At 43.3% G+C, this 23591-nt stretch overlaps 1 protein-coding gene across 1 annotated transcript in view; it reads left to right on the top strand.

Moving 5' to 3' along the window:
• Positions 1-1356: 1356 nt before the first annotated feature.
• Positions 1357-23591, top strand: part of SLC15A5 (solute carrier family 15 member 5) — a 64094-nt gene continuing 41859 nt past the window's right edge. The window contains exons 1-2 of the mRNA XM_026678695.2: positions 1357-1717; positions 3439-3661. Coding sequence (XP_026534480.2) covers positions 1357-1717; positions 3439-3661 — 584 coding nt within the window. The remainder of the gene's footprint in view (positions 1718-3438; positions 3662-23591) is intronic.

Here is a 23591-nt window from a genome sequence, read left to right as displayed (position 1 = left end):
TGTCTTTTTACCTGCATATGAGTAAACATACGCTTTACATTACTGGCTGGGTTATGATTTAGCCTGTTGCACAAATGTCCTGGCCTATGCAGTGGACTAATTTATGGCTTAATATGTTCTGTGAACTCACCAATTATGGTTTATTAAAAAAAAACATGGCTCCCTAAGCAACAGCTTAAAAAACATGAATTCAGCCACAGTGTTTCCAGTATGATGGCTATGGTATGAACTGAGTTGAAGTCCATACATACATCCTAAAGAGGCCTAGGCAGAGGAATACTGCTCTAAATATTAATGCATAGGAAAAAAAAACCCAATCTTTGGGCGTCATGGACCAGTTTCATGGAGGCTGGTTTTTCCACAAACTTGGGGGAGTGGGGAGGTCATGGTTTCATGCACTGCCTAGATCCTGCACATTTTCAAATGGGGCTTTGTTCAGTTGTGCGGCCTGGTTCCTGGTGGGCCAGTCCACACACACCCCAGGGGTGAGGAACACTTGTGATAGTCTATTTAAACTGCAGACTGACACCATAGATTTTAGCTATAAGAAACTTTTCTGGAAACCTTGCAAACAAGGTTGTGATTAGAACAAAGTTTCAAGAAAGAAATATGTATATATTTTGGTTTGGAGATACCCCAGGTGATTTTCTTCAAGACTCCCAAACTTTTCATTAGCACTTTGCAATTATTTGGAAGAAGGTTTGTTGATGGAGATCCTACTTACTACACTTAAATCTAGTGGAATATAGTTTTTTTTTCCTAATTAACTTTCTTATCTGAATTTAACTAAGAAAATAGCAAAATGTAATAACGATAAGCTGTTGTTCATCCTGTAATGTGTATCCATCACATCTTTATCTGTTTACTTCCAGTTTCATTCATGGCTGCTTAATTAAAGCATCGGAATATTAGCCTCGTGTTATTTTCTCAATCCTAATACTTGAATTTTGCCGAGGTATTTTATCTGTAACAGACAGATAAAGTTTGCTGCACATTGTATTGGATTCACATAATTTTAATCGGCAATTGTGGTCTGGAGGTAGGTGGAAGAGAGGGCACAGATCATGTTTGCTACCTAACAGGCTAATTAAAGAGGGATGGTTTTGTTTTTTTGGTGGGTTATTTTTTTAAACAAAAGTTGTACGGTCGTATAAAATTAATTCCAACGTTTGAATCTGTTTTTTAAACAGAAAGAAAATAGGACTCGCTCTGAAAGTTGTGGCCGAGGATAGAATCTAACACAAATCTCTCACTTAGGTGTTAATTATAGAAGAGGGTAAACTCTTCTAGCACACACATTTACACATAGATACACTCACACACACACATTCCATTACTCACAGCAACCTTCAAGTCATGCCTCTCTTAGACTTAAGACTTAGGCAGGACAAACAACTTCTGAATCACGTTTCCAAGACAGAAAGAAGACGACCCAATCCCTTTGGCCTGGCTAGTTCAAAGTTTGAGAAAGAATTCCAGGCGATGGTTTGCTTGCTGCTGGTGGAACTGTGTGAAAAATTCACTTTCTACGGCATCGTCTGCAACATGATTCTTTTCTACACTATCAAGCTTGGTTATCACAATCACGAAGCCGCCATGCTCAATGTTTGCTTTGCTGGGGCGTGTACGGTGGCCCCAGTTCTGATGGGCTGGCTTGCTGAGCACCCAGTGGGACGGATCAGACTGGTGTACATGTGCGCCTTGCTGCATTTTATCGGTAGGTATCACTTTCTTGGGCCACCTTATGGTAGCTGGCAGTTATTTCCAAATGTAGATGGTGTGCAAATGATGGCTTTCGAAACCCTGAGTGTTTCTGTACCACATTTGAGAAATCACTGTGCGGCATATTTTGAAATAGTATATATGGCCTCTCTTTAATTGTTTTACTTTTTTTTTGAACATATGTTGCTTTTCCTGCCATTCATGCTATGACAGTCATGTAGACCATAATGGATGAAACTTATTGGCCTTGAGACAACAAGCAGAGATTTATCAAGTCTGAGGAAATTCAGACCGATGTCAGGTTAAGGAAAGAATAAGCAATATTGTCCCAAGTCTCTCTGACTTTACAGTAGATTTATTATTTTTGATGAGTGTTTAATGAAAAGCAGGACTAGAGATAACATGATAGCAGTGTTCCAATATCTAAGGGGTTGCCACAAAGAAGAGGGAGTCAAGCTATTCTGAGGGCAAGACAAGAAGCAATAGGTGGAAACTAATCAAGGAGAAAAGCAACCTAGAACTAAAGAGAAACTTTTCGACAGAACAATTAACCAGTTGAACGGTTTGCCTCCAGAAGTTTTGGATCTCCAGCACTGGAGTTGTTTAAGAAGAAATTAGGCAACCGTTTGTCTAAAATGGTATCGTCAACTCGTAAAGCATTCCTGGACTCCTTTCGGGGTATAGGATTTCCTGCTTTGGCAGTTGGGTGGATTACAAAACCTCCAAAGTTCCTCCCAACTCTCTTATTTTGTTATTTATTTATTATGCCTCCAGCAACAGCTCCCAGGGTCATTCTTTAAAAAAAATCAGAACAGCAGGTTGCTTCAGCTGGGTGGCTTTGTTAGCAGTGGTGGGATTCAAATTTTTTTACTACTGGTTCTGTGGGTGTGGCTTGGTGGGCATGGCAGGGGAAGAATACTGTAAAATCTCCATTCTCACCCCACTCCTGGGGAAAGGTTACCACTAGTTATCCAAACTACTCAAAATTTCCACTACCAGTTCTTCAGAACTGGTCAGAACCTGCTGAATACCACCTCTGTTTGTTAGGAAGTGTGGTACCTATTGACATTAAAAGGGACAAAGCTTCAACTGAGACAATCGAGTGACAGGATAGTAAACTTCTGATTGGCAAAGTCCACTGTGGCAGCCATTTTGTTAATGCCTAACCTCATTTGAAACACAGTCCTCGACTTATAACCACAATTGGGATCAGAATTTTCATTGCTAAGCAAGGCAGTTGTTTGGTGGGTTGTGCCTGATTTTATGGCTTTTTTTTTTTTTTTTTGCCATAGCTGTTAAACAAATCACTGCATTTATCAAGTGGCTCACACGTTTATTAAGCAAATCTGGCTTCCCGCATTGACTTTCCTTGTCAAAAATTGACTGGGAAGGTTACACAACCTGGGGGTGTAAATTGTAAATTTGTAAATACATGCTGGTTACCAAATGCCCACGTGACCATGGAGATGGTGCAATGGTCATAAGTACGAGGACCAGTTGCAAATAACTTTTTTCAGTGTCGTAACTTTGAATAAATAAATCTCTAAATAAATGGTTGTAATCGAGGGCTGCAATTAGTTCTTCTATAAGAGCTACCATGACCTACTCCCAAAATTTATAAGGCGCTGACCACTTCAAAAAGTCTATGTTCCTTCAGAACTTCCCAAAATGACATTTCTATTTTATACTTTTAGATGTTCCTCTTTCTTTCTGCAGGTACATCCCTATTACCTGTGGTGGCCTTCCCTTTTGAGGATTTTTTCATAGATAAGCACTACGTCCTTCACACTTTGGCTAAAAAGAAGCAGGAAACCCTCTTCTACATTGCACTGTTGGCCACGTGCCTTGGCTCTGGAGGAATAAGAGCCTTTGTGTGTCCTTTGAGTGTTTATAACCTCGATGAACATAGACCAAAGGAGCTTCTGTCCTTCTTCAACTGGTCAGTGGTCATGTGCAGCTGATACAAGTGGTCAGTTGTGGGAGGGATATCATTTTGGAAAACCTGGAAATGGTTTGTTTGTTGCAAGCTATGTAATTTAATGCCAAGGTTTCACTTGTATGGTTAATTATCAAAGAGGGAAAATAGTAAGGTCCAATGATTGCTGACGAACCAATTTATCACAAAATCCTAGATTTAGAAAGGTCATCTAGTTCAAACTCCTCTTGGTCCAGGATCCTTTAAAGTGTTTTAGACAGGTCTGTTGAAGATCTCCAATAATGAGTGCCATGGTGGCCTAGCCTAGGTAAAGACACTCCCCTCCCACTCAGAAGGTTGAGAATTCAATCTTAGATAGCGGCAGAGTTTTCTCTATCAGGGCGCAAAGAGACAATATCTGCTGTGAACTCAGCATGGTGTCAGGAAGGGCATCTGGCCAGTAAACACTCAGCTCCATTCTAGTTGCCCCAAACTCTACCCTGAATTAAGGAATTACAGGGTCATAAAAAGGGAGGGGTTTTTTTTGTTTGAAGTTCTCCAATGAAGGATATGTCACTTCATAGGACAAGATTTTCCACTGTTGACAGGTCTTACTATGAGAAAATTCCTCCTGATAACCTAACCTGAAATTTCTCCAGGCAAAAGAGAAGAGATCCACTCCCTATCTATATAATGGCCTTTTGATTTCTGAAAACTCCTGTATATTTCCCCTTGGTCTTCTCTGCTGCAAAGTAAACATGTCCACTTCCCTCTCTTCTCCTTTTCAACATCTCCATGAAATCACAAGGTCAACTGCCAGTCTGAGGTTCGGTATCATGAGTACATCGAACATACCCAGTTATATCTTTTGACTCAGGGTTCATCAAGAGAAGCTCTCAAGCTTCCACCCCAGTACTTGGAGACTGTATGGATTTCGATGGAGAGTAACCATCTCCAAGTTGAACCTATCAAACTGAGTGGTCATGAGTGTTTGGACCACCTGAATCTGGGGATATCCCACCTCTGATCTTGGATGGGGTGGCACTTCCCCATTCAAGGATGGTGTGCAATTTGGGGGTATTCCTGAACTTACTGCTCCTGGTAATGAGCACTTAACAAGTATGGCCTTTGTATAGCTTCATAGGTGTTCTGCAGAACATCGTGTTAGTTTTACCATTGCTTAGTTTGGGGGTCCCATGCCCACAGCTTGACTGCTGCAATGTGCTCTACATGGAGCTGCCTTTTCAAGACTACCTGGAAGTTTCAAATGGTCCAGAAGGTTGCTGTGGAGACAGTGATGGGCATGCCTTGAACTGCCCATGTAACAGCTCTGCTTCATGAGCTTCACTGGGTGCCAGTTTGCTTCTGGGCGCAGGGTTAGTCATAACCTATAAAGCTTCTGATGGCATAGGGCCGTGATGGCGAACCTATGGCACACGTGCCAGAGGTGACATGCAGAGCCCTGTCTGTGGCCACGTGAGCCGTCGCTGCAGCTCAGCTCTGCTGTGCATGTCCATGCGCACCTCCCATCGGCCATCTGGTCTTTGGATCTCTGCTGCACATACCTGGGGGGGCGGGGTTCATGCGTGGGGGGACATGGGCGTATTGCATTTTGGGGGTACGTGCATGCACGCTTTGGGCACTCAGTGCCAAAAGGATTAGCCATCACTGGCATAGGACCTGGTTACCTGATGACTTGAAGACCTGTTAGTCTCCTGTGGTCTCTGCCCAGTTGATCTGATCTGATCGGTTTGGTGCACTCCGGGTTCCTTGAATTAAACAAAGCCACCTATCAGAACTCTAGAACCTCAGCTCCTCTGCCTTCTGGAATAAGATTGCCCCCAAGATTTGAACAGTCCCCACTACTTGTGTTTCAAAGGGATTTGAAGACCTTATTCTTCTGCCAGGACTTTGCCAAGGTTGACTGAAGACCCCTTTCTATTGTGTGAATGTTCTGATCTGGCTTTATCATCCTTGCCACCTTTACTCTTCGTTTTGACTCATGATAGTTTTCTTGTTTTCACCCTTTTAACACATTTTGCAAATGGCCTATTTATTGCTGGGAGCTGGCAGCGTATGAGTGTCGTTATTATTGTTATCAGTTTCCTTTCATCAATCCTCCTCTGAAGAAACTCATTTTTTTAGTTGGTTGTTAGGCTGTGGTGTCCAGAACTAGACACCGAATACCAAGTGGGTCCTGTGTTCTGGATATTAACTACTGTTAATAGATCCCAAAATAGCATCCGTTTTGTTTTGTTTTTGTTTTTTGCAATTGCATCACCCTCTTGGCTCACGTTGATCTTTTGATCTTCTAGAATACTCAGATTCTTTTCACATGTACTACTGGTTGGATAAGTCTTCCCTATAATCTTAGCACAATTTTAATTGCAAAGTTAAGGCTCGGATACCACTGATGACTGTCTTCATACTTTATTTTACACTGAAACAAAAACCCCACAAGTATGTTAGAAGAAATATCCATCTGGTTCAACTCCAATCCGGGAGAAAGGCACTGGAGATAAAATGGAGGCTGGAGGCTGATTAGAACGAGGGTCCATTTAATGATGACCACATGGAGTTGAGAGTGAGGGGTGGTGGTTATATCTTCTCTTGCACTTTGCACTTGAACTTCCTGCTCTTGCAACAACATGTATTTTATTGGCTGTTGTAGGGGTTAAGTAGAGATCATAGCTGGCTCTGTAGGTTGTCTAAGTTAAGTTTGGTTGAAGTTTGGATTGCTGGTGCAATGAAGGTGTCAGCGTGTGCTCCCTTCAAGATCCAAGAAACAAAGGAATGGAATTGTTCCCACCCCCCAAAGTCCAAATGATTCTTCCAATTAAAAGTTCCGAATATGATCATGTGGGCATCTTCAGGTGGTGGTGATGCCTCTGTCCGTTGACCTTGACATATTTTGATAAAACTTCGCAGCTACGCAAAGGGGATAGAAGCTAGCCAAGAAATGGAAAGTTAAAGACAAGAATTCATACACCCCCTCCCCTTGCTACCCACAGCAAAGGAATGCAAAACACCTCCAGCTCTCTTCCCCTCCAAGTTCCCCCCTCCCCCATTGCTAATGACAGCCGAAAGAAATAGCATAGCATAGCAGCAGAGAAGATGCAATAGATAGGATGCAGAAGATATAAGATGTGGGAGATATCTTGAGGCTGACATTCGGACCCCCTAGAAAAAGGACATTAGTCCCTGTAAGAGAGAATAACATAAAAATATGTTAACAATTGCATGCAAATCTATGGTTTATCAGGGTATTTTGCATAAAAGTTCTTGAGCAGTTCAGGAGTCCTAATGTCTTTCTCATTTACCCACTCAGCATAGGATGGAGGAAAATGTTTCAAGCTACAAGATATTGGAGATGACCCCTCCATTTCCGAGAGTCTAAAATCTCTTTAATCTCGAAATGTTGTTCACCCAAAATCAACAATGGTACGGGGGGATCAGTCTGGGTCAGTCTCAATGTACAGGTATGTTCGGGTTTCAACAAGCTAACGTGGAAAACCGGATGAATACGACGAAGAGTTTTTGGTAGAGTCAACTGAACAGTCACAGGATTCACAATCCGCTCAATAGGAAAAGGGCCCACATACTTAGGACCCAACTTCTTCAATTTCTGGGTGGTCTGTAAATATTTAGTTGAGAGGAACACTTTGTCGCCCACTTGCTAAGACTTCTGTGGGGCTCTCTTCCTGTCAGCAAATTTCTTATGAGACTGGTGCGCCTCGTCCAAAGCTTTACGAGCGACCGGCCAATTGAGTTGAAGTTGAGATATCCAGTCGTCCAACGACTGGACATTGGGTCTTTCACGAGGAAGTTCAGGTATGGGCACAAAATCTTGCCCCATTGCCACTTTGAAGGGGGTAAACCCTGTACTGCTGTGGACAGAGTTGTTATATGCCACCTCCGCAAAAGGCAGTAGATCCACCCAGTTGTCCTGCTGATAGTTTATGTAACACCTGAGATATTGCTCCAGCACCCGTTGGTCCTCTCACAGGCCACATTAGTTTGGGAATGGTGGGCGGAGCTTAAGCCCTGGGTGGAGCCTATTAAATTCAAAAATTCCTCCAGAAGTTCGAGGTAAATTGGACCCCTCGGTCAGAAACTACACGCTCAGGGACACCATGCAGTCTATAGACATGTATAATGAACAATCTGGCCAGCGACTTCACCGAGGGAATCTTGGAGCAAGGTATGAAGTGTGCTTGTTTGGAGAACAAATCGGTCACCACCCAGATGACTGTGTGCCCGGTGCTCTCGGGTAAGTCTACTATAAAGTCCATGGAGATTTCCCTCCAAGGAGCAGTTGGCTTAGCCACATCTTGCAACAGACCTGGTGGTTTACCAGGAGGTCTTTTGGCTGAGGCGCAAACTGGACAGCTCGCTACATAAGTCTCAATGTCCTTTTTCAACGAAGGCCACCAGAACTGCCGCTTTCACCAGGTGTAAGGTCTTCACAAACCCAAAATGACCAGCCGCCTTGGAATCATGAGTTTGTTGTAACACTTGGCTTCTCAGGGTTTGTGGTACGTGCAATTTCGCACCTACCCAGGCTAAACCATCTCGAACGGTGCAGTTATTCGCCAGGAACCACTCATCCGTTTTCAAGGCCTCCTTAAATCGTTCCATCAGGTCACTGGACAGATCCCTCTCTTGCTTCCTCTTTTGCGCTCTGGTAACCACTGGGGCAGCCAGCTGTGTGGTTGACACGATTGGCCTTATCACTTCTTTATGAACACTGTTGTATTGAGGCATTCTAGATAGGGCATCTGCCATAAAAATTTTCCCTCCTGGGATGTACTTCAAAGAGAAATTGAATCGCTTGAAATACTGAGCCCACCTAATTTGCTTAAGGGATAACTTCCAAGGTGTTTTTAAGGCCTCCAGATTCTTATGGTCAGTCCATACCTCAAATGGGTGCTTCGCTCCTTCCCAAAAATGCCTCCAAGTTAGTAAGGCCCAATGGACTGCAAAAGCTTCCTTCTCCCAAACAGCCCATCTCCTTTCAGTGTCAGTCAACTTACGGGAGGTGTAGGCGCAAGGTTGTAGTGTCCCCTTCTCGTTTAATTGAAGTAAGACTGCCCCCACAGCCACATCGCTCGCATCAGCTTGGATCACGAAAGGGGCGTCCATGTCTGGGTGTTTCAGCACTGGTTCTGCAGCAAATAGTCTTTTTAGCTTTTCAAAAGCGGCTTGGCACTCCATGGACCAATTCAACGGTTGGCTGGGCTTTGGTTTCGTTTCCCCCTTTGTCTTTAGGAGGTTGGTGATGGGCATGGCTATTTTAGCAAAAGACGGGATGAATTGCCGGTAAAAGTTAGCAAATCCAAGGAAACTTTGAAGCTGTTTTTGGGTTCTCAGTGGGGCCCAGTCCAATACGGCTCGCACCTTCTCTGGGTCCATCTCAATGCCCTTGGGTGAGATACGATATCCCAGGTAGTCGATTTTTTCTTGATGGAACTCACATTTGGACAATTTGGCGTACAATTTGGCAGCCTGCAGTTTGTGCAGCACGGAGCGTACCAGTTTCACATGTTCGTCTCTAGTCTCCGTGTAGATAAGGATATCATCAAGGTAGACCAGAACCCCTTGTATAAATGTTCGTGGAGCACTTGATTGATCATTTGCATGAAAACGGCTGGTGCCCCCTGTAGGCCGAAAGGGAGAACATTGAACTGGAAACAACCCATCGGGCAGTTGAACGCAGTTTTCCACTCATCTCCCTCTTTAATTCGGATTCGGTAGTACGCCTCCCTCAAGTCCAATCTTCCCTTTGGCCAGGTGGGCTAACATGTCCTTCATCAGAGGGAGGGGGTACACGTTCTCCACGGACACCGCGTTCAGGTTTCGGTAGTCGACCACCAAGCGTTTGGAGCCATCTTTCTTCTTGCGGAACAACACAGGGACTGCCACTCAAGATCTAGCGGGTTGGATGAAACCACGTTTCAAGTTCTTGTCGATAAACGATCTCAATTCCCCCAGCTCCCGTGGTTTCATCGAATACAGCTTCGGTTTCGGGAGCGTCACCCCCGGTAGAAATTCAATACTACAATCTGTTGAACGATGAGGAGGGAGCTCATCAGAGGCCTCTTCGCTAAACACCTCTCTTAAGTCCCAGTACTCCTTCGGGATTTTCTCCTCCCCCTCCATGCGCTCGGCACCTGCGGAAGCTGTCTCAGCCGGGCTTTGAAGCTTCGGATGGGCTTTCTCCTCTCCTTCCGGTTGCCAATCGGTGCGGACCCATATCCACCCCTCTCTCCAGTTCACATGGGGATTCCACTTCCGAAGCCAGGGCAATCCCAATATTAGAGGCTGTTCCATCCCAGGGGCCACAATAAAACACAGGGTCTCGCTGTGGGTTCCCATAGTCATCTCTAGGGGTTCCGTTATTAAACGTGCAGGGCAACCTCCCGCCTCAGATCCATCCAGTTGGCAAAAGGATATGGGCGTTCTTAAAGTTCTCAGTCCGATGCCCATGCCCTTGACTACTTTCATGCTAATCACGCACCTCGTGCACCCCGAGTCCAATAAGGCCAACATCTCCCCTTCGGTCCCTGAGGTGGGCACCCTTAACTTTATTGGGATGGTCATGGGCCCTTGGTTAGGACTTACCGGGACATCAGCTTCCGAGTCGGTCTCGCTCTCGTCGAGGGGAGTCGGAGGTCCCAGCTCCTCTCCCGCCGGAGGGGCAATCTCTACAACCTCCCCTATCTTTAGCCTGGTTTCGCGAGGCTTGGTTGGGGGTGTTTCGGGCTTCCTCCCTGGGCCCCTCACTCCCTTTGGATCCAGCTTGACCCGGCAATCCGCAATCCAGTGGCCCTCCTTCCCACAACGAAAACAGGCAGTGGATTTGGCTCTTGCCATCACCCCTCCCTTTCGAGGGTTAGGGGTCTCTCGGAGACGCGGGGGGAGCGGTTTGCTCCATACGGGGCCTCCTCTGCATCTGCTTCGGGTTAGATCTATTTCCACTTCTTCCGCTAGCAAGTACCACAACTGCAAATCATATGGATCCCTTCTGGAGATGCACATGTGGTATATATCTTCATTTAAGCCATCTTTGTAGGCTTCTATCAGGGCCCCCTGGGACCAGCCTCGGATGTGGTATGCCAGCTGTCTGAACTCTTGGGTGTAGTCAGCAACCGATCTCCCCCCTTGAGTTATGGTTTTCATTCTGATCCTGGCCCTTCTCTCCGCTAGAGGGTCCTCAAACCTCCTCCTCAATGCAGTCATGAAAACATTGAGTCTCCGCAGTTGGGGGGAGTTATCATTATACAAAGTCACCATCCAGTCTGCTGCCATCCCCTCCAGGGTTCTGGTAACACATCTCACTTTGGCTGCTTCAGAGGTGAACTCCCTTTCATATTCTGCCATATAGCTCCCGACTTGTACCAGGAAAAAACCCAAATCCTTGGGATTTCCTCCAAACTTCACATCTAACGGGGGCAGGTTGCGTCTCCCAGGAATCACACCTATTGCTGGGGCTCCCCGGGTGGCAGCTGGCTGCTGCGCTGGCGTAGGCTAGGCTAGGGGGGTGGGGGCAGCCCGACTTCCCCCTCATACCTTGGAGCCATGCCGGGCTCCTCAGAAGCGTCCATAAGGAATTTCCCGGCATTCCATCTCCTCCCTCTCTTGCCACAGCCGTTCCCTCGCACCTCTTCGACTTACAGTGATCCCAGGAGGGGGGGGTCTTCGGGATCTCTCCATCCAACCCCTAACGACCATCTGGGCATCTCAGCTGGGGTTTCTTCCAGAGTAAGGTCGGCCAGCAGGTCGGCAGCTGGCATCTCTGGTAGCTGGCATCTCTGCCCCCCCGCAGCTCCCTGGTCATCTTCATCGCTGGCTGGAGATGACATGATGTGAAACCCCCTCGGAAGAAAAGTTGATATTTTCTCCAGGTGGGCTGATGGGGAGATTCGGAATAATGTCAGTGTGTGCTCCCTTCAAGATCCAAGAAAGAAATACTCAGACTCCGTGGGTTAGAGCAAAGTTTTCCTTTTACTGGAAATCAAAGTGGAAGCTACAGATTTAATTCAGAATCTGAAAATTTGGCACGCAGATCACATATACAAAGGAATGGAATTGTTCCCACCCCCCAAAGTCCAAATGATTCTTCCAATTAAAAGTTCCGAATATGATCATGTGGGCATCTTCAGGTGGCGATGATGCCTCTGTCCGTTGACCTTGACATATTTTGATAAAACTTCGCAGCTGCGCAAAGGGGATAGAAGCTAGCCAAGAAATGGAAAGTTAAAGACAAGAATTCATACACCCCCTCCCTTGCTACCCACAGCAAAGGAATGCAAAACACCTCCAGCTCTCTTCCCCTCCAAGTTCCCCCTCCCCCTGTTGCTAATGACAGCCGAAAGAAATAGCATAGCATAGCAGCAGAGAAGATGCAATAGAGAGGATGCAGAAGATATAAGATGTGGGAGATATCTTGAGGCTGACAGAAGGGTCATTGGGCAATTTTTATTGTGGCTGAGGGTTAATCCTACCTTTGTTGGATCTTTGGTGAGGGTATTTGCTTTTGAATAGAGCTATCAATTTCTTTATCTCTTAAGTGCTGTCATCTGTTGGGTGCTATTAAGAAAGGCTTCCTTCCAAGTGCAAGTTTCTCCATTTCTCCCTTTAGGAAAATACAATATTCTGCCTTTTTAATATTTCCTAAAATATTTCATTCTTCTAGGAGAGGGATGGGTGCTAACTTTCTACAAGTGCAATAAACAGTAAAGGTGTACAGAAGACAATGGTTATCAAAGCTCAATCGTATATTTAATGCAGAATGGTTGGTTGGTTGGATATGTTTAGCTGTGACTGCAACCTTAACAGAGCAATTCCAGTTAATTGAAGAACATTTAATGTTAAAGTTACGAAATGTTTTATTGCAAGTGAGAGCATTTGAAGGACGTTCATCTGGGGAGGGTCTATGGTTCTTCTCTGCAGAAAGACTTGCGAAAATAATGTTTGTAAGAGAGAGCTGAGCTATAAAATCGCATCTATGATTTTCCTAGCAAAGGTGTATATCTATTTTTGGAAGTGGAGGAGTTATTGAAAAAGAGAATAGCCAAGGCAAGGCTTGTTTGAGAAAAGGTGGGGAAAAGGGAGGTTAACGTTATGTATTAGCATACTTACCTGCAATTGGTCGGTCCGTGGCGGCGGGAATTTTGAAGAGCCGTCACTGGCCACAGCCGCGAGCAGCACAACTATAACAAGGGCTGCCGCAGTTTCTTTGGAGCTCAGTCCTATGCGGAAGTAAAACAGATTGGAATCTTGCTGGTGTCCTGCCTCTCATTCCCACAACTTAACAGTTAAGAATGGCCTAAGAGCAGAACTGAGAACAACTTGCAAGGGAGAAGAAAAGAAATATTGGATGCACCCTTCAGTAAAGTTTGCAGTTATTGAGTTCATGAATGTTAATTAACTTCTGGACCAAGGAGTAGAAATAGGAGTTTGTATAACTGTATACCCATCCTTGTTTTTCAGGCTTGGATATGTTGGAAGCAGCCCAGGTTTTTCTAAAAAAAAGAGATTTAATCAATTGAACAGGCCTGAAGATCCTTCCTAACTGGGAAGAAGTACCTTTCTTCCCTTCAAAGGTCTGGAGCTAATGAGGATCTTTATTTATTTTTATCTCCCGTCATTAGGAGTCTTGTTAACAAAGCCAAGTTCTCACTTCAGAATAGCCTCTCAGGATATTGTTGAGGTGTAAAATCAAAAACTGCTTTTCTTTTTCTTTCATGGGCAAGCATAAGGGTATGTTTTTTTTTAAGCACACGAATCGGATGCAACTTAATAAATTTTCATCAGCGGGAAATAGCAATTGAGGTGACCAGATGTAGTGCCAACAGCAGAACTGAAATAGCAACTTCAACATCAGGGAAAAAATACACAATAAAAGAATAACAGAAGAGTTGAAAGGGACCTTGGAGGTTGTCCAGTCCAACTCCCTGCTCAGGCAAGAAAACCCTATATCATTCCAGATAGATAGATAGATAGATGGATAGATGGATAGATGGATGGATGGATGGATGGATGGATGGATGGATGGATGGATGGATGGATGGACGGACGGATGGTTACATGGACAGATGGATACATGGACAGATGGATGAATAACTTTATTGTCACTTTGAAAGTACACTAATCGGCATATATTAAAATGAAATTTTGTTGCATGCAGCTCTCAAAGAGTAACCACCTCCAATATACACTACATAAACACGACAAAATAAATAAATACATAAATAAATTATGCATATATCCACATATATTATTATATTATTACAAATTGTTGTCCAATCTCCTCTTAAAAACTTTCATTGTTGGAGCAACCACAACTTCTGGAAGGAAATTGTTCCACTGGTTAATTGTTTCAACTGTCAGGAAATTCTTTCTTAATTCTAGGTTGCTTCTCTCCTTGATTAGTTTCCATCCATTGCTTTTTGTCCTCCCCTCAGGCGCTTTGGAGAATAGGTTGACTTTCTCTTCTTTGTGGCAGCCCTTTAGATATTGGAACAGTGCTATTATGTCACCCCTAGTCCTTCTTTTGATTAAACTGGACATACTCAGTTCCTGCAGCCATAACACAGGGTTGAATTGTGGGGATCCTTGGTACTTCCTGAGCTTTGTTGTTTTGTTGCAGACATTTCATTACCCAACTAAGTAACATCACTGATCACCAACGATGCTACCTATCTGGTAATGAAACATTTGCAAGAAAACATCCATGCTCAGAAAACACCCTGGACCCCACAAGTTATACATTGTAAAACTGATAGTCTGTCTTTCTTTTTGGATTAAACAGGAAGGTAAAAGTCACCATTGATATTATTTGGTAGCAATGTCTTAAGCAACATCTGCAAATCCACACATGTAAACATGGAGGAGAGAAAGTATTCACATAAGACAATTGAATAACAGAGTTGGAAGGGACCTTGGAGGTCTTCTAGTCCAACCCCCTGCTCAAGCAGGAAACCCTATACCATTTCAGAGAAATGGTTGTCCAATCTCTTCTTAAATACCTCCAGTGTTGGAGTACACATAACTTCTGAAGACAAGTAGTTCCACTGATTAATTGTTCTCACTGTCAGGAAATTTCTCCTTAGTTCTAGGTTGCTTCTCTCCTTGATTAGTCTCCATCCATTGCTTCTTCCTGCCTTCAGGTGCTATGGGTAATTCTTTCTGGCAGCCTCTTAGATGTTGAGCCCTCTGTACACATTTGTAAAGGCCCATGGCTGACTGTTTTGTTTGAGACAGGGGTGGGATTCTACCAGTTCGCATCTATTCGCTAGAACCGGTTGTTAACATTCTAAGCAGTTCGAAGAACCGATTGTTAGAAGAAATTACTGGCCTAATCCTGTAAGGAAGGCAGGAAGGAAACATTCTGGTGTTGCTTATAGAAACTGCCTCTCTGTTAACCCTTATTACATTCTTGGCAGGACTAGACTTCCTGTCTCTGGAACATCTCTGGAGTTTTTTCCCCCCTCCTTTGCTGGTACTTTGCTTGTGTGGAGCGACCATTCAAAATTACAATGGCACTGAAAAAAGTGACTTATGACCGTTTTTTACACTTACGACTGTTGCAGCATCCCCACAGTCATGAGAGGCCAGGTGAGGAGATGTGTGCCTCGATGTGAGTGATATTGAGTTGGCCACACCCAGCCAATAACATGACCACCAAGCCACGTCCACCCAGTCACACGACCATCAAGCCATGCCCATCACCTAAGCCACGCCCACAGAACCGGTTGTTAAAAAATTTGAATCCCACCCCTGGTTTGAGATGTATGTTTTGCACGAGTTTCAGAAATGGAGGGACCTCACAAAGGAAAATTGTCCCCTCAGGTATAGATTATCCTTTAACAAAATTTAGGAGATCATCTCAATAACATCACATCATTCCTACAGCAGTTTCAAATGTGACCCAATCTCATCACTGAACTCTTTACCATTGTGAATTTGGGAGAGGAGCACAGAAACTTAGAAAATGTGATTTAATGATGCTGAATACATTTTATTATTGAGAATCAAAGCTCCAATGAGAATGTGCTACTTTTTGTTTCCTTGGAGAACGGTTTTATTGAGTTTAGCTTCTTTATTCTCCTTCACCAGCCCTCCCAATTACTTCTCCTTTTGGAAGAAGTCCGTTGCTAAATATTGCAGCTTTACCGAAGGGAAAAATATTGTTTGGTTCTTCCCAGCAAATTCTTCCTCCTTGACCTACGCAAAAGAGAGAGAATGAAAGAGAGAAAAGCCTTCCTTTTTAAAAATTCGATTCTGGGTTTTAATCCTTAATTAGCAACATCATTTTGATTAAATAAGACTCCAGAGAATTAAGGCTGAAGATCCATCTAAATGGTTGCTCGGGAGAATTTATTGTACTGCAGTCCTAGTAGTTCAGGAGAAGGTGGGTTATTTAATCAAAGTGACATTTCCTAGCGTTGATTACAAAAGAAAAGATTAATTTTTATAAAATAGATCCTTGAGGTAATCTGAGCAGGGTGTTTTAGGGGTTTAGGCTAGTTGAAGAAAGTCAGGTGAGAAAATGAATTTCTGTAAGGATGGATGGATGGATGGATGGGAGGGCAGAAAGAAGGAAGGAAAGGAAGGAAGGAAGGAAGGAAGGAAGGAAGGAAGGAAGGAAGGAAGGAAGGAAGGAAGGAAGGAAGGAAGGAAGGAAGGAAGGAAGGAAGGAAGGAAGGAAGGAAGGAAGGAAGGAAAGAAAGAAAGAAAGAAAGAAAGAGGGTGAGAGTTTAGGAAGGAGGGAGAGGGGAAGGGAGGGTGGGAGGAAGGAAGGAAAATACTGTTGTAATTCAGGTAGTCTTTCACTTATAATCACAATTAGGACCAGAACCTCTGTTGCTACGAGGTGTGATCATTAAGTGAGTTCTGCCCAATTCTGCCTTTTCGCTCTGGTCATTAAGCAAATTTCACAAAGCAAATCCAGTTTCCCCCACTGACTTTGCTTGTTGAAAGCATCTTGGGAAGGTTACAAATGATGATCATGCAACCCCAGGATGCTGCAATTATTGTAAATACACACCAGTTGCCAAGGCCCCAAATTATGGTCACATGGCTGCAGGGACACTCTTAAGAATAGTAAGTGCCAGTTGTAAGTCACTGTTTTCAGCACCTTCATAACTTTGAACAGTTGTGAAATGAATGGTCATAAGTTGAGGACTACCTGTGGTTCCCCCCCGCCCCCCATTTTGTTGCTTTGAGTCAGTGTTGGCTCCCAGTGACTGCTGATTTGCTATGGCTGCTTCTTCCTAGATTTGAGAGAAAGAGTAAGTGGCCCAAGGTCACTCAGCTGGTTTTGTGCCTAACTTGGGACTAGAACTCATGGTTTCTGGATAGCTAACCTGGTATCTTAATCACTACACCAAACTGTTAAGTTTGGAGAATAATGGAGACCAGACATCTGACCAGTGACTTCAACTCTTTAATAACAGTAAATAGAACAGAACAGAGCAAGGCTATGGGCAGCAGTAACCCTTTTATAGGGTTGGCTGCTACCCTATTAACCAATAACATATGCAACAAGTTCAACTAAAACCCAATAAGAAGTGTCCAAATTTTGGCCAATCAGGGGCCTGTTATGGACCAATCCTTGTTCATTGTTTAAGGACCAATCAGGTGTGCAGGCTTTCAAAACCTGCTTTGCATTTGGGCCAAGTTACTTTTATTGATTCACAACACAAACTCTCTCTTCATAGTGATAGAACTAGTCAAATACAGAGAGGTGGTATACAGCAGGTTCTGACCGGTTTTGGAGAACCAGTGGTGGAAATTTTGAGTAGTTTGGAGAACTGACAAATACCACCTCAGACTGGTCCCACCCCCATCTATTCTCTGCCTCCCGAGTCCCAGCTGATCGGCTGAGTCTTCTTTTGTTGCCCTGTACAGGAGAATAGAGCTGGAAAGCAGGTTAGTGGGGTGGGAAGGGAATGGGATTTTGCAGTAACCTTCCCCTGCTACTTCCACCAAGCCACGCCCACCAAGCCATGTCACGCCTACCAAGCCACACCCACAGGACCGGTAGTAAAAAAAAATTGAATCCCACCACTGCAAATACAGTTACATCTTTGACCCCCAATCCATGCAAAGCTTGTCATCTTAAGTAATCTCTCCCTGACTCCGTTGTTGCTGATTTGCATCTCTTACATTGGGGTTCAAACAGGACAGTCCACCAACATCTTCTCTGTGGCTCCCGGAACCCCTTTCTGTTTTGGGTGGCCCTGTCAATTGTGGTCTCTCTTGCATTTTGGAAGATATTGCAGATGCTTGCATAGAATAGAATAGAATAGAATAGAATAGAATAGAATAGAATAGAATAGAATAGAACAGAACAGAACAGAACAGAACAGAACAGAACAGAATAGAATAGAATAGAATAGAATAGAATAGAACATAATAGAATATAGGAATAGAATAGAATAGAATAGAACAGAACAGAACAGAACAGAACAGAACAGAATAGAATATAGAATAGAATAGAATAGAATAGAATAGAATAGAATAGAATAGAATAGAATAGAATAGAATTCTTTATTGGCCAAGTGTGATTGGACTTACAAGGAATTTGTCTTGGTGTAAACACTCTCAGTATACATAAAGAAAAGGTACATATATTAAGAATCAAGAATCATAACTTACAACACTTAATGATAGTTATAGGGTACAATCAACAATCAAATCATACTAGGAAACAGTCAAGTGGGAGGGGATGGGTGACAAGGAGTGGTGAGAAGATTAACAGTAAGAGTAGTGTACACTTTGTAAATAGTTGAACAGTTTTGAGGGAAATATTTGTTTAGCAGAGTGGTGGCTTTCGGGAAAAAACTGTTCTTGTGTCTAGTTGTTCTGATGTGCAGTGCTGTCGTTTTGAGGGAAGGAGTTGAAACAGTTTATGGGATGTGAGGGGTCTGTAAATATTTTCACAGCCCTCTTTTTGACTCATGCAGTATACAGGTCCTCGATTGAAGGCAGGTGGGTAGTAATTGTTTTTTTTGCAGTCCTAATTATCCTCTGAAGTCTGTGTCTGTCCTGTTGGCTTGCAGAACCAAACCAGATAGTTATAGTTATAGATGATAGACTCAATAATTCCTCTGTAGAACTGTATCAGCAGCTCCTTGGGCAATTTGAGCTTTCTGAGTTGGCGCAGAAAGAACATTCTTTGTTATGCTTTTTTGATAATGTTTTTGATGTTAGGCATCCATTTTAGGTCATGTGATATAGTAGAACCTAGAAATTTGAGGGTCTCTACTGTTGATACTGTGTTATCTAGTATTGTAAGAGGTGGTAGTATAGGAGGGTTTCTTCTAAAGTCTACCACCATTTCTACGGTTTTGAGTGTGTTCAGTTCCAGATTGTTCCGATTACACCACAAGGCAAGTTGTATAACCTCCTGTCTGGATGCAGATTCATCGTTGTCTCAAATGAGACCAATCACTGTTGTGTCATCAGCAAACTTCAGTATTTTAACAGATGGATTGTTTGAGATGCAGTCATTGGTATATAGGGAGAAGAGAAGTGGAGGTAGCACACAGCTTTGGGGGGCCCCTGTGCTGATTATACAGGTATCGGATGTGATTCTGCCTAGCTTCACCTGCTGCTTCCTGTCTGTTAGGAAGCTTATGATCCACTTACAAGTGTGTTCAGGTACCGCTAGTTGGTTTAATTTACTTAGAAGAGTGTCTGGAATGATAGTATCGAATGCTGAACTGAAGTCTACAAAGAGGACCCTTGCGTTGGTATTTGGAGATTCAAGGTGTTGCAGGATGTAATGCAGAGCCATGTTAACAGCATCATCTGTTGATCTATTTGCTCGGTATGCAAACTGCATGGGATCTAACAGCGGATTCGTGATGGTTTTCAGGTGGGACAGCACAAGCCTTTCAAAGATTTTCATAACTACAGATGTTAGAGCAACTGGTCTGTAGTCGTTCAGTTCCTTGATAGAGGGCTTCTTTGGCACTGGGATGATGGTAGAAGGTTTGAAGCAGGAAGGAACATAGCACATCTCTAGTGATTTATTGAAGATTCGAGTAAAGATGGGGGCCAATTGGTCAGCACAGACTTTTAAGCAAGAAGGAGTTATCTTTTCTGGCCCTGGTGCTTTTCCTGGCTTCTGTCTGTGTAATAGATCTCGCAATTCTTTTTCTGTGATCACCAGAGGTTGTAAGCCCAATGGATTGGGGCCAGTTGTAGGGAGCTTGGCTGTTGGTGTGGTTGAGATGTGGGTTGTGGAGATAGGTGGCTATAGTTTCCTTTCAAACCTGCAGTAAAACACATTCAGGTCATCTGCTAGTTGTTGATTTCCTTCTGCCCGGGAAGATGGTTTGCTGAAGCCAGTGATGTTTTTAAGAGTTTTCTGCATGTTTGCTGGTTCATTTGTTGAGAATTGATTCTTTAACTTTTCAGAGTAGCTTCTTTTTGCTGGTCTGATCTCTCTTGTTAATATGTTTCTGGCCTGGTTGTATCGCATTCTGTCACCTTTTCTGTAGGCTTCCTCTTTGGAACGACGTAGCTACTTAAGTTTAGCTGTGAACCAAGGTTTATTGTTATTATATTTGCAGGTTCCTTGTTGGTACACACAAGTCTTCGCAGAAGCTAACATACGATGTTACAGTATCTGTGAGCTCATCTAGGTCTGCAGAGGCATCTTCAAAAACATTCCAATCAGTGCAATCAAGGCAGGCCTGGAGTTTCAGCTTTGCCTCATCCGACCAAGTCTTCACTGATTTAATTGTTGGTTTAATGGTTTAATTGCATTACTGTTCATGAACCACCCTATCAAAATAATCCTTCACCCTGAACTTCTCCCTCTATCATTCCCCTGAAAATGGCATGAGGAGGCATACTGCCCCAAACATGGAGATAACATATGGTCTCCAAAACTGTTAGCTTGGGATAGACCTATCCTCCATGAACATATACAAACCCCTTTTAAAGCCATCCCCATTACTCAGCCATAAGTATATCTTGGGTAATGAATTCCACAGATTAATTATATCCGCTGCGTTGAGAAGTATTGCACCTAAATCTATTCCCAGTCTGCTTCATTGGCCATAAATTAGGTCGATTTATTTAGAGAAGGCCGTCTCTCCACAAACCATTTATAGAGGTTTGTAATCCTTCCTTGGAGCTGATTAAAGTTGAAAATGTAAGGAAAGGAGAGTAAAGGGAGGATGGGGGATAAAAACAGAAGCTGGGACATCTTTTCTTGAAGGGCTATTTCTTAAGATAACAAGAAAGACACCTGTCTCTCAAAAGGAGCCAACTTCACAATCCAATTGAAATCTGGGTTGTTTGTGTCCAACTCTGAAGGATTTTAAAAAGTGGTACCAGTAGTCCTTGCCACCACAACTGAGACCAACATTTCTCTTGCTAAGTAAGACAGGTATTAAATTAGTTTTGTCCCATGTTATGACCATTTTATGGCACGTCACACGAAGGCATGATTTGTTTAAACATGGTTCAGTGATCCGAACCTCAACCGGTCAGGTTCAGTGGTGGGATTCAAATTTTTTTACTACCAGTTCTGTGGGCATGGCTTGGTGGGCATGGCAGGGGAAGGATACTGTAAAATCTCCAGTCAGAGGTGGGATTTGCCGGTTCTCCGAACTACTCAAAATTTCTGCTTACCGTTTCTCCAGGACTGGTCAGAACCTGCTGAATACCACCTCTGATCAGGTTGGATGATAGACTTCTCAGTGTGTTTGGAACTTCTGAACAATTGTTTCTGGACTTTTAGATTGAACACCCTTTATTTGCATGGTTATTTTCTGTGAGCTAACCAGAGTTGTCAGCAATTGGAGGAAACTACAAATGTAGTAAAAAAAAATACATTTATAAATGGTGGCGCAGTGGCTGGCTTCATACAGCACATTAAATGAATATAAAATTAATTTAGTATGTTTGATGTTTTGTATGTTTGATGGAAACTAATCAAGGAGAGAAGCAACCTAGAACTAAGGATAAATATTCTGATAGAACAATTAATCAGTGGAACAACTTGCCTCCAGAAGCTGTGAATGCTCCAACACTGGAAGCTTTTAAGAAGAGATTGCACAGCCATTTGTCTGAAATAGTATAGGGTTTCCTGCCTAAGCAGGCGGTTGGGCTAGAAGACCTCCAAGGTCCCTTCCAACTCTGTTATTATGTTATATTCTGTTAAAACCCCATCACGCATGATAGCTTAGTGCAATCGGTGAATTGAACCATTGTGTATTTTTTTCTCCCCCTCCTTTAACCAGGCACTACCATTGGCACCTTCCCCCTCTTCCTTTATTTCTTGGAGGGGGGGTGTCTCTAAATGAGAGGAAGGAGGGAAGAAGATCCAGCCCATGTTGAATTTGACTTTTTAGAAAATGTGTAATTGCTTTGAGTTTTGGGGGCCCCTGCACTGCAAGGCACTATTAATCTAACTTGTTGTCTTCTGAGGTCCCTATTCTGGGTATACCTTAATTGCTCGCAGCTTCACTTGGAGACATCATTATTTCCTTCTAACCAAGCAACAAGCAGATAATAGCTGGGATGTGAATATATATGATATTAATTGGAACAAAAGAAGCCCCGTTAGGAAATAGGAGTGGATCAAATGTTTAGCTAGCGGGAAATCAACCGTTCTAAAAAAGTTGCATTTTGTGTGATTTGCTAGCTTGCTCCCTCAATCTGGTACCCAATAGAGGTTCCTTATGGCCTACCTTAGCAAATGGATGTGTGTGTGTGTGTGTGTTTAATCATGTAACGCTACAACTGTTAGATTGCAAATTGGTAGCAGATAAACTGAAAATCAGTACAGCTCAGTAGTGGTTGAATACATAAGTGGAGAACAGTCTTGTTAAAAGAAACTAGATACTCAGTTGTTCCATTTGGGGGGGTTTGTTTCTGACTATAAGTAGTCCTTGGTTTATGACCATAATTGAGCCCATCATTTCTGTTGCTAAGTGAGATAGTTTTAAGTGAGTTTTCCCCCCATTTACGGCCTTTCTTGCCACCGTTGTTAAGTGAATCACTGCAGTTCTTAAGTTAGTGACATGAGTGTTCAGTGAATTTGACTTCCCCATTGCTCATCAGAAGATGGCAAAAGCTGATCACACGACCCTGGGATACTGCAACCAACATAATTACGAAGCAGTTGCCAAGCATCTGAATTTTGATCATGGGACCATGGGAAAGCTGCAAGGGTCATACGTGTGAAAAACGTCGTGTTGGAGGAAATGTCCATCTGGGTTCAGTTCCAAGTGGGAAGAAAGACACTGGAAACATGGAGACTGCTTGGAAGGATGGCTTGGCAGGACCACATGGTTTAAGGTCCTGGGCATAATGGAGCACATGGGTGAGAGAGGGAGAGAGATTTATACCCTCCGTTGGGCTTTTGAACTTGCTTCCTGTTCCTGTGGCAAGAAATGTATCCTGATTGGTTGTCAGACTCCCATGGGGCCATGAACAGGTAGCTAACTTTGTAGGTTGTCTTGAGTCTTGCTGGGTGATGTAATGAAGGGGCTTTGGGCAATTCCTATTATGACTTAATGGCTTTGTCCTTGTTTGGATCTGAGTTGTCTTAGAGATAAGCTGGTACCAACATATCTGCTGGGGCTGAGTTTCTGTGCCCCTTAAGATTTCGATTTCTCTTTTAGGAGAAATATTCTGCCTTTTTAATATTTCCTAGAATATTTCATTCTTCTAGGAGAGGGGTAGGCATTAACTTTCTACAGCCATAAGTCACCTTTTTCAGTTTGGTTGTTTCAAACGGTCACTAAATGAACCACTGTAAGTCGAAGACTACCTGTAATCCTTCTGGATTGTCTCCACTTGAAATCTGTTGACTTTATTCCAATTTGAATTCTAAACTAAAAAAGGGAAAATCTCTGTGAGAAAGTGTAGATCAATGTTTCTCAGTGTTGACCACTTTAAGATGGATGCTGTCTGGGGAATTCTG

This window comes from Notechis scutatus, chromosome 6 (genome assembly GCF_049901735.1).
Source record: "Notechis scutatus isolate UNSWTSFEM ecotype Mainland chromosome 6, rNotScu1.2, whole genome shotgun sequence".
Taxonomy (NCBI): domain Eukaryota; kingdom Metazoa; phylum Chordata; class Lepidosauria; order Squamata; family Elapidae; genus Notechis; species Notechis scutatus.
Note: the sequence above shows the minus strand (reverse complement) of the source record. Positions and strands in the feature narration are given on the sequence as shown.